General features: G+C 37.5%; 1 protein-coding gene and 1 pseudogene across 4 annotated transcripts in view; one reads left to right on the top strand and one right to left on the bottom strand.

The window, feature by feature from the left end:
• Window positions 1-2,117, top strand: part of LOC107683953 (E3 ubiquitin-protein ligase LNX-like) — a 45,309-nt gene extending 43,192 nt beyond the window's left edge. For all 4 annotated transcript variants that reach the window (XM_016480047.1, XM_016480046.1, XM_016480049.1 and 1 more), the window contains 2 exons: window positions 397-555; window positions 733-2,117. In XM_016480047.1, coding sequence (XP_016335533.1) covers window positions 397-555; window positions 733-868 — 295 coding nt within the window. In that variant the 3' untranslated portion in view covers window positions 869-2,117. The remainder of the gene's footprint in view (window positions 1-396; window positions 556-732) is intronic.
• A 799-nt stretch (window positions 2,118-2,916) lies between these two features.
• Window positions 2,917-13,533, bottom strand: part of LOC107683956 (pre-mRNA 3'-end-processing factor FIP1-like) — a 30,309-nt pseudogene continuing 19,692 nt past the window's right edge.

Below are 13,533 nucleotides of genomic sequence, written 5' to 3'. Positions count from 1 at the left end.
AAATATTTTATATATATATATATATATATATATATATATATAAATTCTGTATATGCTGAAATTAACATTAACAAAGCTTATTAAATGATGTAAACGTATTGTCCATACAGTGATACCTAATGCTTTAGCTAATGTTAACGAATTACACCTAAATGTAAAATGTTAACAGAAATTCTATAAATATTTACCCTCATTTTGTTCCAATAGACCATGACAACACCAATCAGTCACAATTTACTTCCAATCAGTTACCATTCAAAAAAAGATGCAATAAAAGTGCATCGTTTCAAGTCTGGGTGAACTATCCCTTTAAGTGTCCTTGGTGAATAATTTGTTGATTTATGTATGTCTGCTGAATGACAATAAAATTAACCTTGACTTTTCTGTCCATTCCAGGCATCTATATTGCTGTAAAGACATTGTCCTCCGTAGGAGCACGTCTGGCAGTCTGGGTTTCAGTATTGTGGGTGGACAAGAAGAACTCAACTGTAACCAGTCCTTCTTTATCCGCTCTATCGTAGAGGGCACACCGGCCTACAATGACGGCAGGATACGGTACAGACACCTGGAATACGTAGAATCTACTATTGTCGGAAACTATGCTTTATGTAGAACACCTATAAATAAACTGCCTAGCACAGTTTATTAAATACAACTTTTTTGTATTTACCCTCATTCTTGTCATGACTCCAACATACTAAAACTTCATCCCTTTTGTTTTTTTCCCATTAGCTGTGGAGACATCCTGCTGGAGGTGAACGGGAAGAGCACTTGGGGAATGACACACACGGCTCTAGTCCGCCTGCTCAAGGAGCTGAGGGGTCGGATCACTCTCACCATCGTTTCTTGGCCTGGAAGCCTGCTATAGGACTGCTCTGCATGTGGGAGGGGCTTATCACATTGACCCTGCACTAGGGGGTGGAGCTTACACTACAGACCTTTTAATGACAAATAAAATGGTGGATTTGAGAATCCGAGACTTCCTTGAAAGGTGGGGCTTATGATACGGACTGCCCTCTGGGAGCAGGAAATGACACATGGACCTCATTCAGGTAATCGGAGCTCAGACTCTAAACTTGAAGGCGGAGCTAATGACATGACTCCGCCCACGAAGAAGCACGTTTATCACACTCCAAAACCAGGAGGAGCTTTCACAATTGCCCTTTTGTCAAGGCATAAAGATGATATGTGTGCATGAGAGGGACATTGTGTCATTACAGATGGAAGGCGGAGCTTTTAATATGTATTAAAGGACTTGGGAGGGTCTAAAAACACAATTTCAGGATGCAACGAGGAGCGCGTCAGTCAATAAATGAGTCGGAAATAGATGTATAAACATTATGGGCACTGTGCTATATGTAGTCAGATTGTGTGACTCTGTTGTTCGTAGAGGACGTTGAGATGCTGCACATAAGAGGGGTTTCCTTCGAACGAGAGGTGAAAGGGATACTGGGATGTGTTGGGTTTGGGTGGGGGACACACGTTGCCAATTCCATTAGTTTTACATGTTAGAAAATGCATCGAAGTGGACGCACATTCTTTACTATAAACGTCGATGTCTGAAAAAATAACGAAACGGATTCAAGCACTTGTACTATGACTAATATTAATTTTGGTTTATTTCTCTCTGTTCCTATGGCTTTTGGATATTGGCTTCGTTTTGTTCATTCTGACAGTGGTTCGTTCTCTCCATCCGCTGGCATGGAGACACATTTGCCAAGTAGTTCTATCTATGTTGGTACGTTTCAGATGCTGTCGCATATGAAAATAAACTATATTAAGTAATAAAAAAAGAATAGCAACTGAAAAAAAGAAAAGCAACGTTAATAATCTATTTTAAAAATGGATGATAACTTATAATGCTTATAATGATAACGTGAGATTTTGGCGGCCTTGCTGACTTTTTTTGTTTACCTTGGAGGTGAAAGGATAGGACAGAGTGGCGTGTGAAAAGCTCACTGTGTGTGTGTGTGTGTGTGTGTAGGTATCATTGTGGGGTAAGGTGCGTGCTCTGGCATCTCATGCTTTGGCTTGTGCAGTATATTGTATCTGTTGGTACCTTTGGTTCAATGATCAATAAAGTCCTTTGGTTCAAAAGATCAATAAAGACTTGTGTTACTGTCTCGTGTTCTTACTGTGCACTGTGTGTGTGTGTGTGTATATAAATATATATTTATACAAACACACACACACACACACACATATACAATATATATATATATATATATATATATATATACACACACAAAAACACACACTACCATTCAGTTTTGGGTCGGCAGGATTTTTGTTTTGAAAGAGGTTCACAGAGGCTGTTGTTTGTAATAATATTTAACAATATTATTGTTTTATTGTATTTTGTGTTTTAAGGAACTTTCTATTTGAATAGATTTTAAAATGTCATTTATTTTTGTGATTGCAAAGCTGAATTTTCAACATCCATTACTTCAGTCTTCAGTATCACATGATCCTTCAGAAATCATTCTAATATGCTGATTTGGTGCTCAAGCTTTCTGATTATTATAATTATATAATTATATTATATATGTTGAAAACATTTGTGCTGCATAATATTGTTGAGAAAAGCTTTTTTTTTCAGGATACTTTGATGAATAGAAAGTTCAAAACAACAGCATTTATTTGGAATATAAATATTTTTTAAGATTATAAATGTCTTTACTGTCAGTTTTGATTACTTTAATGCATCTTTGCTGAATAAATGTATTAATTTCTTTTTTCTTTCCCCACACTAAATCATGGTTCACACACATTTACATTTCTTGATCATGTTTATAATGATTTTGCTTCAACAAAATTAACATTTGGCACAACAAAAATACCATTTTATATTACCAAAACAAAGTAATTTGAAATAATGAATAAATAAATTTCTAAATTAAAAATAGTGTACTCTTTTGACCACATTTTACTTTTTTAAATCATATTTTCAAAAAATTAAATGTTAAATTGCTAAATCGGGACCATAAATTGGCTTATCAAGTGTGTTTGGCATACGATTAATCAAAATCTATTCACAGTTGTTTACTCATGCTCTGACTGGTGACGAGACTAATGATCTTTCACTAAAGACCTCCTACTGGTCAACAAACGGGCTCACCAGCTGGCCAGGGAGTTATTCTGTGACCTCTGACTGGTTCTCCTGGTCCACACTGCACTCCTCGCTGGGCTCAAGGCTTCCTCGGTTGTGTCTAGAGCGTTTGTGCCTGTGTCTCCTGTGGCTATCTGCGTCATCACTATCATGACGCCTCCTACTGCTGCCACTAATGAGAGAGACGGAGAGAAGAAGGTCACATGATATATATATATATATATATATATATATATATAATATTATATAGGTATTATATGTGAGAAAATTACTTTTTTCCCTAATTAAGCGACAATATTTATTAATTCATATTAAATTAATTAATTAATCCCTGATTAAAATAATTAATCAGGGGTAGTTTTACAGTACCTGTAACAAAACAAAAAAATACAATAAAATAAAAAATCATTTTACACCACTAAATTGGCTTATCAAGTGTGTTTGGCATACGATTAATCAAAATCTATTCACAGTTGTTTGCTCATGCTCTGACTGGTGACGAGACTAATGATCTTTCACTAAAGACCTCCTACTGGTCAACAAACGGGCTCACCAGCTGGCCAGGGAGTTATTCTGTGACCTCTGACTGGTTCTCCTGGTCCACACTGCACTCCTCGCTGGGCTCAAGGCTTCCTCGGTTGTGTCAAGAGTGAAAAATTTAAGGGGGTCTGAATACTTTCCGTACCCACTGTATGTAGAGAATAATATAATAAAATATAATTTATCTGAAAAATTATGGATGCTATTTATATAATCAAAATCAACATCAAATTTTGAAAAAGCTCTAAATAATGTCAGTATACAGAAATGATCTGTTGGAATAAATTCTGAATATGAGATTCAGCGATATTTGACTCTGAAACAGTGAATACAGATGACAGCTACAGGTCACTATGGTGTCAGTAGAGGAATTAAACCCATAACTAGACAGGATTAGAAAAGAATATTATGAAATATATATCAAATGACTTTTTCTGCCTAACATCTAGGGCATTTTAGTCACCTTTTTGGTATTTTTCTTTTACTGTCCGGCACCCTGGTGAATTTTCCTGGCATTACCTGTGTGAGGATCTGTGTTGTTCATTCCTGTCCCTGTGTCGTCTTTCTCGATGTCTGTCTCTCGTTCCGTCTCTTCCCGAGCTTTCCCTGTACCTCTCGCTTCCATAATGACTGTGATCCCTGTGTCGAGACACACGCTCCTCCTCACTGCACACACATGTACAAGCACACTTATTAATAATGAGGGAATAATGAGTGCTTCAGTCTATTCTAAAACAGAGCGAGATGACTCGTTAGCTACATAGGTAGCTGCCTTTTAAGGCAGCATCCTAACTGTCAAAGAACCTTACACAAGTGATCACTTGGAATGCTCAACATAGGCTGAAACATTGTACGCCACACAAAAAACACTCTTCATGGCAACTGTTTTCAACAGAGTTTGACTTTAGCATGTTGCTAAGCTAATGAAGGAAGGAAAGGACGAGACGTGCGGCCAAGTATGGTGACCCATACTCAGAATTTGTGCTCTACATTTAACCCATCCAAGTGCACACACAGCAGTGAGAAGTGAACAGACACACACACTGTGAACACACACCCGGAGCAGTGGGCAGCCATATTGCTGCGGCGCCCGGGGAGCAGTTGGGGGTTGGTAATTCACTCTCCTCACCTACAATCCCTGCCGGACCTGAGACTCAAACCCACAACCTTTGGGTTACAAGTCCGACTCCCTAACCATTAGGCCACGGCTGCCCCCCTAAATGGTACACTGATGGTACACTGACTTCTAATAAGGCTTCCCACACTTCAAATGGGGCAAACAACCATGAAACAAAGTTGTGAAACTAGAAGACTAAAGGTTCGGTCACACCTAAAAAGATAACTATAACAATAACTATATTAGTATTCCAAGCGCTCAAATGTTGAGTGGATTCTGATTGTTAAAATGTTCCACTTGTCAGGTATCATTTTATCATTAAGTACTTTAAATTCCAATCTAAATAGTTGCCGTTTAAATGTAGCTTCCCCAACACTGTTAACATACACAAATTATATAAGAATATATATTCTTGTGCATGTTAAGAGGGTCACTGTCAGACAAATGCACTGCATCTCTCTGAAATGGCTCAACCTGCAGCCGTTATGATGTACAGTACTCTAATGCAGGGGTTCTCAAACCTCTCCATGAAGTACCCCCAGCACTGCACATTTTGTATGTCTCCCTATATCTGACACACCCACTTCAGGTCTTGCAGTCTCCACTAATGAGCTGATGAGTTGAATCAGGTGTGATAGATGAGGGAGACATACAAAATGTGCAGGGCAGGGGGTACTCTAGGACAGGTTTGAGAACCACTGCTCTAATGAATGCCTCCAAGTACACATTAACCACATTCTCTCACTTTCTCCGTGCACATTCACACAGAAAAAGAAAGACAGAGAAAAGAGACAAACTCAATAACCTGATCACTCTGTCTGTAATTAGCAGTCAGTTGAAACTTCCGGCCCTCAGGTGCTGGGCTATAGATTAGTCTTGGAAACACTAATTAGCTGACAGGGGACAAAAGAGTTTGTGGTGACAGTGGTCACTTGTGGAGTGTGCGTGATCGCTCCACAAAGCCAAATGTTTTTGTTTCACTTAAAGGCACCATTCACCGAAAAATGAACATTCTGCTGCAACTAAGCTTTTGGGTGAACTATCCCTTTACGTAACTTCTATGTTTCCTCTTTGTGCATTTCTCATAGTTAGTCAAATGATATCTATGTTATTGTTAGCAGCCGCTGCTGCAAGCCCAACATGAATCTGTGTATTATACATGCTGTGGCAAATTTTTCATGCCATTTATTAATAAGGATTAGAATCATATACATGTTCCTCTGGGACTTACAAATGTAATAAGGCACAAAGAGTAAGACTTGTTGTGAGTCTCTGTCTGTCTGTCTGTCTGTCTGTCTGTGTCTGTCTGTCTCTCTGTCTGTGTGTGTGTGTGTGTGTGTGTGTGTGTGTGTGTGGTAGATATGTAGGTGTCATGCCAGCTGGACTGAAGACAGACCAGTCCTCTCTCTAAGCCACAGGAATGAGATCATATCTAGGGGACATGTGTTCACCAAATGTCCAACCAGTTGCTAAGAGCATTACCAATCAGATTAAAAGAGAGATATATTGAGCGAAGGAAAGGGCTAAGTGAGAAAAGAAGGAAAAAGTTAGTGTGGCAGATTGTCAGTGCAGGTGTTGTTGATATCTCTGTGTTTATCTTGCTCTTGAGTTCAGCCCTGTTTAACCTTTGGTGATCCTATCATGAGTGATCAGGCAAAACAAATTAATCATGACAAAGGTACTAGTTTAATATTAAAAGTACTAAAATAATCAATCAATCAATCAATCAAAAATATTTTAAAAAGTCATATAATTTGCCACAAATGTGATGTTTTGAGTGTAATTAGTTACAGTACTTTTGTCAAATACATGTATTCAACTTAAAAATTAACTCTACAGTATATTATCTACATTCATTCATTTACTTTACATCACACAAGATGTCCTGTGAAGTCTGCATATAAAAAAAATGTTTATTAGTAGCATTTTCTTTTAAACTGGCTAAAGTTTAAAATCAATGCAATGTGGTGTTTTGGAGTATTTCTAAACATAACTTAAACATCACTTGTTGGGAGTATATAGTAAATATAAAGGGTCCTTACACAAAGCCATGAGGGACACCCCTGAAAAAATTATTGGACCACAAAACATTTTAGACCCATTAACACTCATATTTATAGCTCATGATCAAATCACTTGAAATGAAACTTACCAGCCGGATCTTAGTGTGTGTGATGGATGTAAAGTTCTCTCAGCATGTGCTAAAGTGAGAGAGGTTGTGTATGTGAACAGAGTTGTTGTCTTTCACTCAGCATGTGGCAGACAGTGATGGATTGTGCGGTTTCTGTGTGGATATTACATAAAACAGTGATAGAGAAGACAGAGATCTGTCAGTGTATATCAGACAGAGGATCTGAGAGCTGAACGAATATGTTGGTCAGTAGGTTCTCTGCTCTCTCTGAGCAATGGCACAGGCGCAAAGCCGCTAACATACCCTCAAAGCCTTGGCCTGTGCTGCTGTGTGTGATAACGTCAGTCCTAGTTTACGTGGTACCATGCCAAAAGTGTGTGTGTGTCTTCGCACAGGCCCAGCAGTGAGTCAGAGGACTTATGTTGAGATTTGGAAGTCATTTTATTTAGCATGTTGTCACACTTTTTGATTAAAACGCAACGTTTAAGGCACAAGAGAGAATATACCCACTCAGACATCGAGATATGTTATCTCATGTTCATGTGAAGTGAGAGCAAGAGAGAGATGATCTAAAAGAGCGAGAGCATGTTGACTTCATAAGTCTGACAGACAGGTGTAGCGAAATATGAATCATCCAAAAGTGAAAATTCTTTCCAAACTGTATGACTTTCTTTCTTCCGTGGCACATTAAAGCAGTAATTTTGAGGAATGTGTTGGTTACTTTGCTGCATTAAGTTACAATGAAAGGGAACTGAAGTTGCCAAGCTTTGAAAAGGATGCAATGCACCATAAAATAAACCATAAAAATGGTCCATATGACTCTATTTCACTTCTTCTGGTGCTACACGATAGCTTTGTAAGAGTTAATTTGTTTCGTTAAGTTTGGTATTTTAAATGAATACAGTATGAATACAGTTGATTCAGTTCACAACATTTTTTTATCACTCAATGATCTGATCATCACTATCAGTGAGTCATTTCTGTCTGTTCCTCACACAAAGCTGTCATATGGCTTCAGAAGTCTTGTAATATAGCCCTTTTATAATTATTTTGCTTCATTTTTGAAGCTTAAAAAGCTCTACATCCGCTGTGGACTAATTGCATGGAAAAAGAAAAACCAGTAGGCTACAAATTTCTAGTTTGTGTTTCACAGAGGAATGGAAGTAATGCTTAAGAATGACACGAGTCAAACACTTGCACAGATCTTAAAAACAGCTCTAATTAAAGGTCCATTTAACCTTGCTATATTGAGACCGTTGGCTGTCTTGACTGATTGGCTGTCTTACCTTCTGTGATCTTGTGAGGATGGACTGTGTTCTCTATCTGTTTCTCTATACCGCTCTCTCTCCTGCTCTTTCTTGTGTCCTCTTTCTCTGGTTTTCTCTCTCACCCTTTCTTTGTTATGGCGGTTGTAGTTTTCCCATGCTTTTCCACTGTCTATCACACCTGACCATAAAGCCAGGCCCACTGCAGGTGAATACACACCTGGAAAAAAGAGACATAATATTATTTAAGAAATACATATGTACTGATTTCTGTTGATAGAAATACACCTCTATTGAAATCTATTGTCAGAACAACTAAATATATACAAAATTTAATGATAATATATAACTGATAATTTATTGTATTTAATTATTATATTATATTAATATTAATAATTGTTAAACGTGTGAAATATATAATAATTCATTATTATACACACACACAATAATGAATTACAATAGTGGCATTAAATATCAAAGCTATCACACAAAAAAACTGAGATCAATCTGGCTTGCCCCTAACCTAAAATCTTACATTTTACAATAACACAACAACTATAATAAAAACCTAGTTTAATTCTGTTCTAAAGGCATACCAGTTTTATGCAGCACATTTCTGCTGCATATTTAAACTGCACATTTGAGACAGATGGCAGGATAACAACTTGCTATTACTATAACAGCTATTGCTTGCTTTCTGCCTCTCTTTTACACACAAATATGCATACAACAATCACTGAAATCTCACAGTGACAATAACCGATTTAGCCTCTTGAGTACGACCAAATCATTACAACATGTAGAGGTTAACAAGGCCACAGCAGATTTTCTGACATGCTCATTTTTTCTGTGTGTGTATGTCCTTATTAACCTCTGCCTGCAATGATGTGTGCTGGACTGCAGTGGAAATGCTTGCAGTGCATTTCTATGCGTAGTGGCTGGAAACGTATCCCTCTACAGTTTAACAGGATGTGTGTGTGTGTGTGTGTTTGTGTATGTGTAGTGATGATGAGAGAGTGTTGAGTATGCTAAAACTTTGTATGCAGTTCAACCTTCTGTAGTCACCACCAACCGCACGCTTCCCCATGCATCCTCACATGTACAGAGCTCTGTGATGTGTGTGGCAGTCTGGCTATGTTTGTGTGAGCAGAAACTTTTCTTTTCACTCTTTTGACTGGCGGTCCAGGGTGTTGGATGCTCCAATCAAGACGCTCCAAATACGGGTTCCAAATTAAATATTTTCTCACTATTCGCTACAAAATGTTAGGAAAATCCACAAGGAAATGTTCCTCAAACACAGACTTAAAACACATACACAAAACATTACGAGGTTTCCTTTCCCACACACACACATAATTCAGGAGCCAATGAAAACTCAAAATGTTCCATTAGCAAATATATTTCATTTACCTTAAGTCAAAAATGTATTGCTTAACCTTTGAATTGCTAAAAATTATGATTATTAGGTTAGAACTGGCAAAGAAGACTTTTTAGAACAACCATTCAACAAAATATATTCATTACTAAGTTTTAACCAAGATTGCTGGTGAAGTGCATATCTTTTATTAACTTTCAATATTCATACCTGCAGAGAATGGGTAAGATGTAGCTGAGCATCGATCATAGCCTCCCGCCAAACGTCCACTGTTGTGATTAGAAAGACAACGTTAGTGTCGATAGTGTGGTTCAATCATCCACTATTTTGAAAAGTTCTATTTTAAATATTTTAAATAGTTTGATTTGTTTTTCTTAAAATCATATGGCTTTACATACATATTAATCTATCAATTTTTCTCTTTCAGGAAAAAGTGGTACTGTAACATATGCAGTATGATTTACTTAACCCAAATTGACCTTATGAACAAAACTGAAAGAGCGTTAAAAATATATATTAAATTAAAATGATAGAGTAATTTGCTCTTACAGCACACAGAGCAGCAACACCCCATTATTTTTTTAACTAACAACAAAGAGAGAGGAATAAATAGAGCATACCAACAAAATAGGCAAAAAGTAAGAGAAAAAAGCGGTAGACAGAACTTTTCACAATGATCAAAAGACTTTCCTCTGTTTCTGAGCTCAATTTCCTCATTGTTTGATGTTACTGGCATTAACTCAAAGTGCAGCATGCGCCCAGTAATGTGCCAGCAGTGTGTGATTTTGTGTGGGAGTATGTGAGCAGATACAGCTCAGGCAAACACGCAATTGGTGATCCATAAACCCTGGCTGCCCGCCCCGCTTTCGGGGCATTCTGCAGGAGTAGAAGTTAAGTGTGTGTAAGAGAAATCGCATCCAACAGAACTCCTTGTGGACAAGTGTTGGTTAAGAGTGCACAGTTTCTAATAATATCTCTGGATAAGATGCTGCTGTTCTGGTTTCTCTTTGTCTTTCTTCCTTCCTCTATCTCACTTCCTCTCTTCTCTTGCTTATGAACCCTTTTAAATTCAGCCAGCTACAATACATGTTCAGTATGTCTTTTTCCCTTATTCTTGTTCTATGTCTATACACAGCAGAACAGACAAAAGGAGATGAGAGGAGGAATTTATGATAATCGATGTTAGATGATCTGGCAGTTACAGTCTCATCTCACCCCTGAGATAAGCCTTAATTAGCGCCTGGCTAATTAAGACAGCTAATCACTGCAGAATTTGACCCTAATGGGCTCACACTAATGGCTGTGCAAAGATGCAGCCCAACCAATAGGCTGCTCTGCATTGCTCTGGTAAGCAAACGTATCAACAAAACAATTATTATTGATATTCCACAACATGTGATGAGGGATTGCTGATGTGGATGACAAGTCTCAAGACATCTATTCAAACCCAGCGATGAAAGCAATTTGGCTTCAATATAAAATAATTGTCTTTTCCCTAAAAAGTTGTAGAAAATTGGCTTCCTAAATATGGATGGTGAATTCTTTATGTTGACTCGAGAGCCAAAGCATGATGCATTTAAAGCAGAAGGAATGGTGTTGTGCTTTTGAAATGATGCCCCAGAGAGCCTTGTGGGCTATTTCAGGGGTGTCCCTCAGGGATTTGTATAAGGACCTTTTATATTTCCTATATACTCCCAGCATGTGATGTTTAAGTGTGAAAAACGAGCATGCACGTGACAGAGAGGACAGAAAAAGAGAGAGAAAAAGAAGAAAAGTTAGTTTTTTGGCGTGATGGTATGAGAGGAAGTGATTCATGAATTATACAGTTCTTGGTTGGCAGGGTTCGGATGAACGGAAACTCCTTCAAGGATGTTTGGACTTGGCAGAGAGACTGAGAGGTGAGAAGAACCATTCTTTAAACAACAGAAAAAAGAAGGAAAAAAGCAAACTTAAGGACGAGGAAATGGAAAAAAATTGAGGGAGCTGGGTCAGAAGATGGTGAAAAAACGTATCAAAATAGCACAGAGAAGCAGAGATAAAGAGGATGAAAATATAACAAAATAATGCCAACAGAGAGAAAGATAGGACTTTAAATGCTTAGCTTCAATATCATGTACAACATAATATATAATACAATATATTATTCCAAAAATGTGTCTTTAAATATAAATACATATAAAATTAGGAATATATATAGTAATGTGTGCCTGTGTGTATTTATACATTTAAAATAAATAAATATTTATTTATTTCTAAAATAAAATAAATATGATTTATTTTAAATAAATAATACATTATACATATATAAAATTAATAATAATATTAAAATTATCTCCCAGAGAGCATTTCAGGGGTGTTCCTCATGGCTTTGTATAAGGAAAGGACCCTTTTATTTACTATATTTTATTTAATATATACTGCACACACACACACACACACACAATAAAACAATTGGCACTGAACCACACAAATGTTCTGCAGATGATGATGCCTGTCAAACTGTGAGGGGGAGTGAATCTAGAAATAAAGTCAGGGGGAGATAGACAGGCCAAGACTTGGCTGTTTGTCTTGGGGAGAAAGGGAGGAAGCGTATGAGGCATAGATGGATGGGGAGTTCTGGATGCCTGTAAACAGGAGGCTGGAGGCACAAACATGGCCACCCTGTCTGTGTCTCTCTCTGCCTTATTTGGCATTTGACTGGGTCGGGGACGCTTTTTAACCGTATGTTAGACCTAAGAAGATAAGTTATAGCGTCAGAGAGCTGAGAAGCAAATAAGTACATGTACAAAGACACACACACACTTAACCACCTTAAACACACGTTTGATAGCTTCCAAGCACAGGGATGAGCTAAAAGAGCCGGATCAAACTGAATAAGTAATTCTGTGTGTATAGAAGAAATACAGTCACAGTGGATTAACTGAAGCAGATGGGAGTTTAGTGCTTTTGTCTTGATTTCGCTTCTTCTAAGTCTGGGGTGAAACTTTGATGAGCTGCCCTACATACTGCAGGCAGGAATAGAGACAGAAGTAACGACTCTGACAGAGCGATACAGCTTTTGTAGCTGCAGCCTAGTTTTACTGTCCCATAAACTCCATGAAGGCTGCCAATCACAGCTTTAGGAAGAGTCAATCATCTCTGTCATGAGGGACACTGAATGTTTGAGTCCCATAACTTTTAAAGTTACATAACTTTCTTGTTTCAATCTCATGGGCATCTTTTTTTCTTCAGATTTATGTGATGTTTCCTTTTGATAGTGACAATATATCACAAAGCAGTCTGCTATAAGAAAATATTGTGCCCACTGGTAGTATAATTTATTTTGCATGTGCTGTTTGGGTTGTTTTAGCACACAATTCATTAATTATGCTAATTAGGTAATGTAGCAAATACGTGTCCCATTTAAACGTTATGCTATTTAAACTAAAATGTCTTTTTTTGGCCTATTGCTTGCTTTCTGAAGATGGTAATAGAGGTTATAAAAATGACTATATGTTTCCATTCAAGTTGCAAAATATGCACTGCTGCTCAAAAGTTTTTTTTTTTTGGAAAGAAAATAGCGCTTTCAGTACACTAAAAAACGCTGGGTTGAGAACGCTGGGTAAGGACTTTGGGTTGTTTTTAATCTTGACGACACCAGTGCGAGAAGCCGCCATTTTCTCAGCATCTTCAGATGGAAGCTAGTGCGAGTGAAAGACGGTTTATGGTAAGTAAAGATTAAAAATGTAAAGTCATCATTCATTGTTTGAGTCCGGTAGTATCTTGAGATTTCATGGAAGGCGGAAATATTCTGAAAAGAGCTTATATTGAAAAATACGCGGACGCAGATTTCGCCTCAGAAATAGTCTTAACGTCTTATGTCATATTTACATAGATTTTACAATATTTACATTTTTTGAGGTGTTAAGAGAGGGTTATTAACATATTTACATGTTAATTCGTTATCTTTTTTTTTCGCGGTTAAATTGAATGTAGTTTCCTAAAGGAATGGTGTTA

This window comes from Sinocyclocheilus anshuiensis, unplaced genomic scaffold (assembly GCF_001515605.1).
Source record: "Sinocyclocheilus anshuiensis isolate Anshui unplaced genomic scaffold, SAMN03320099.WGS_v1.1 scaffold637, whole genome shotgun sequence".
Lineage (NCBI taxonomy): Eukaryota > Metazoa > Chordata > Actinopteri > Cypriniformes > Cyprinidae > Sinocyclocheilus > Sinocyclocheilus anshuiensis.
This window is presented reverse-complemented; position numbering and strand designations above follow the sequence as displayed.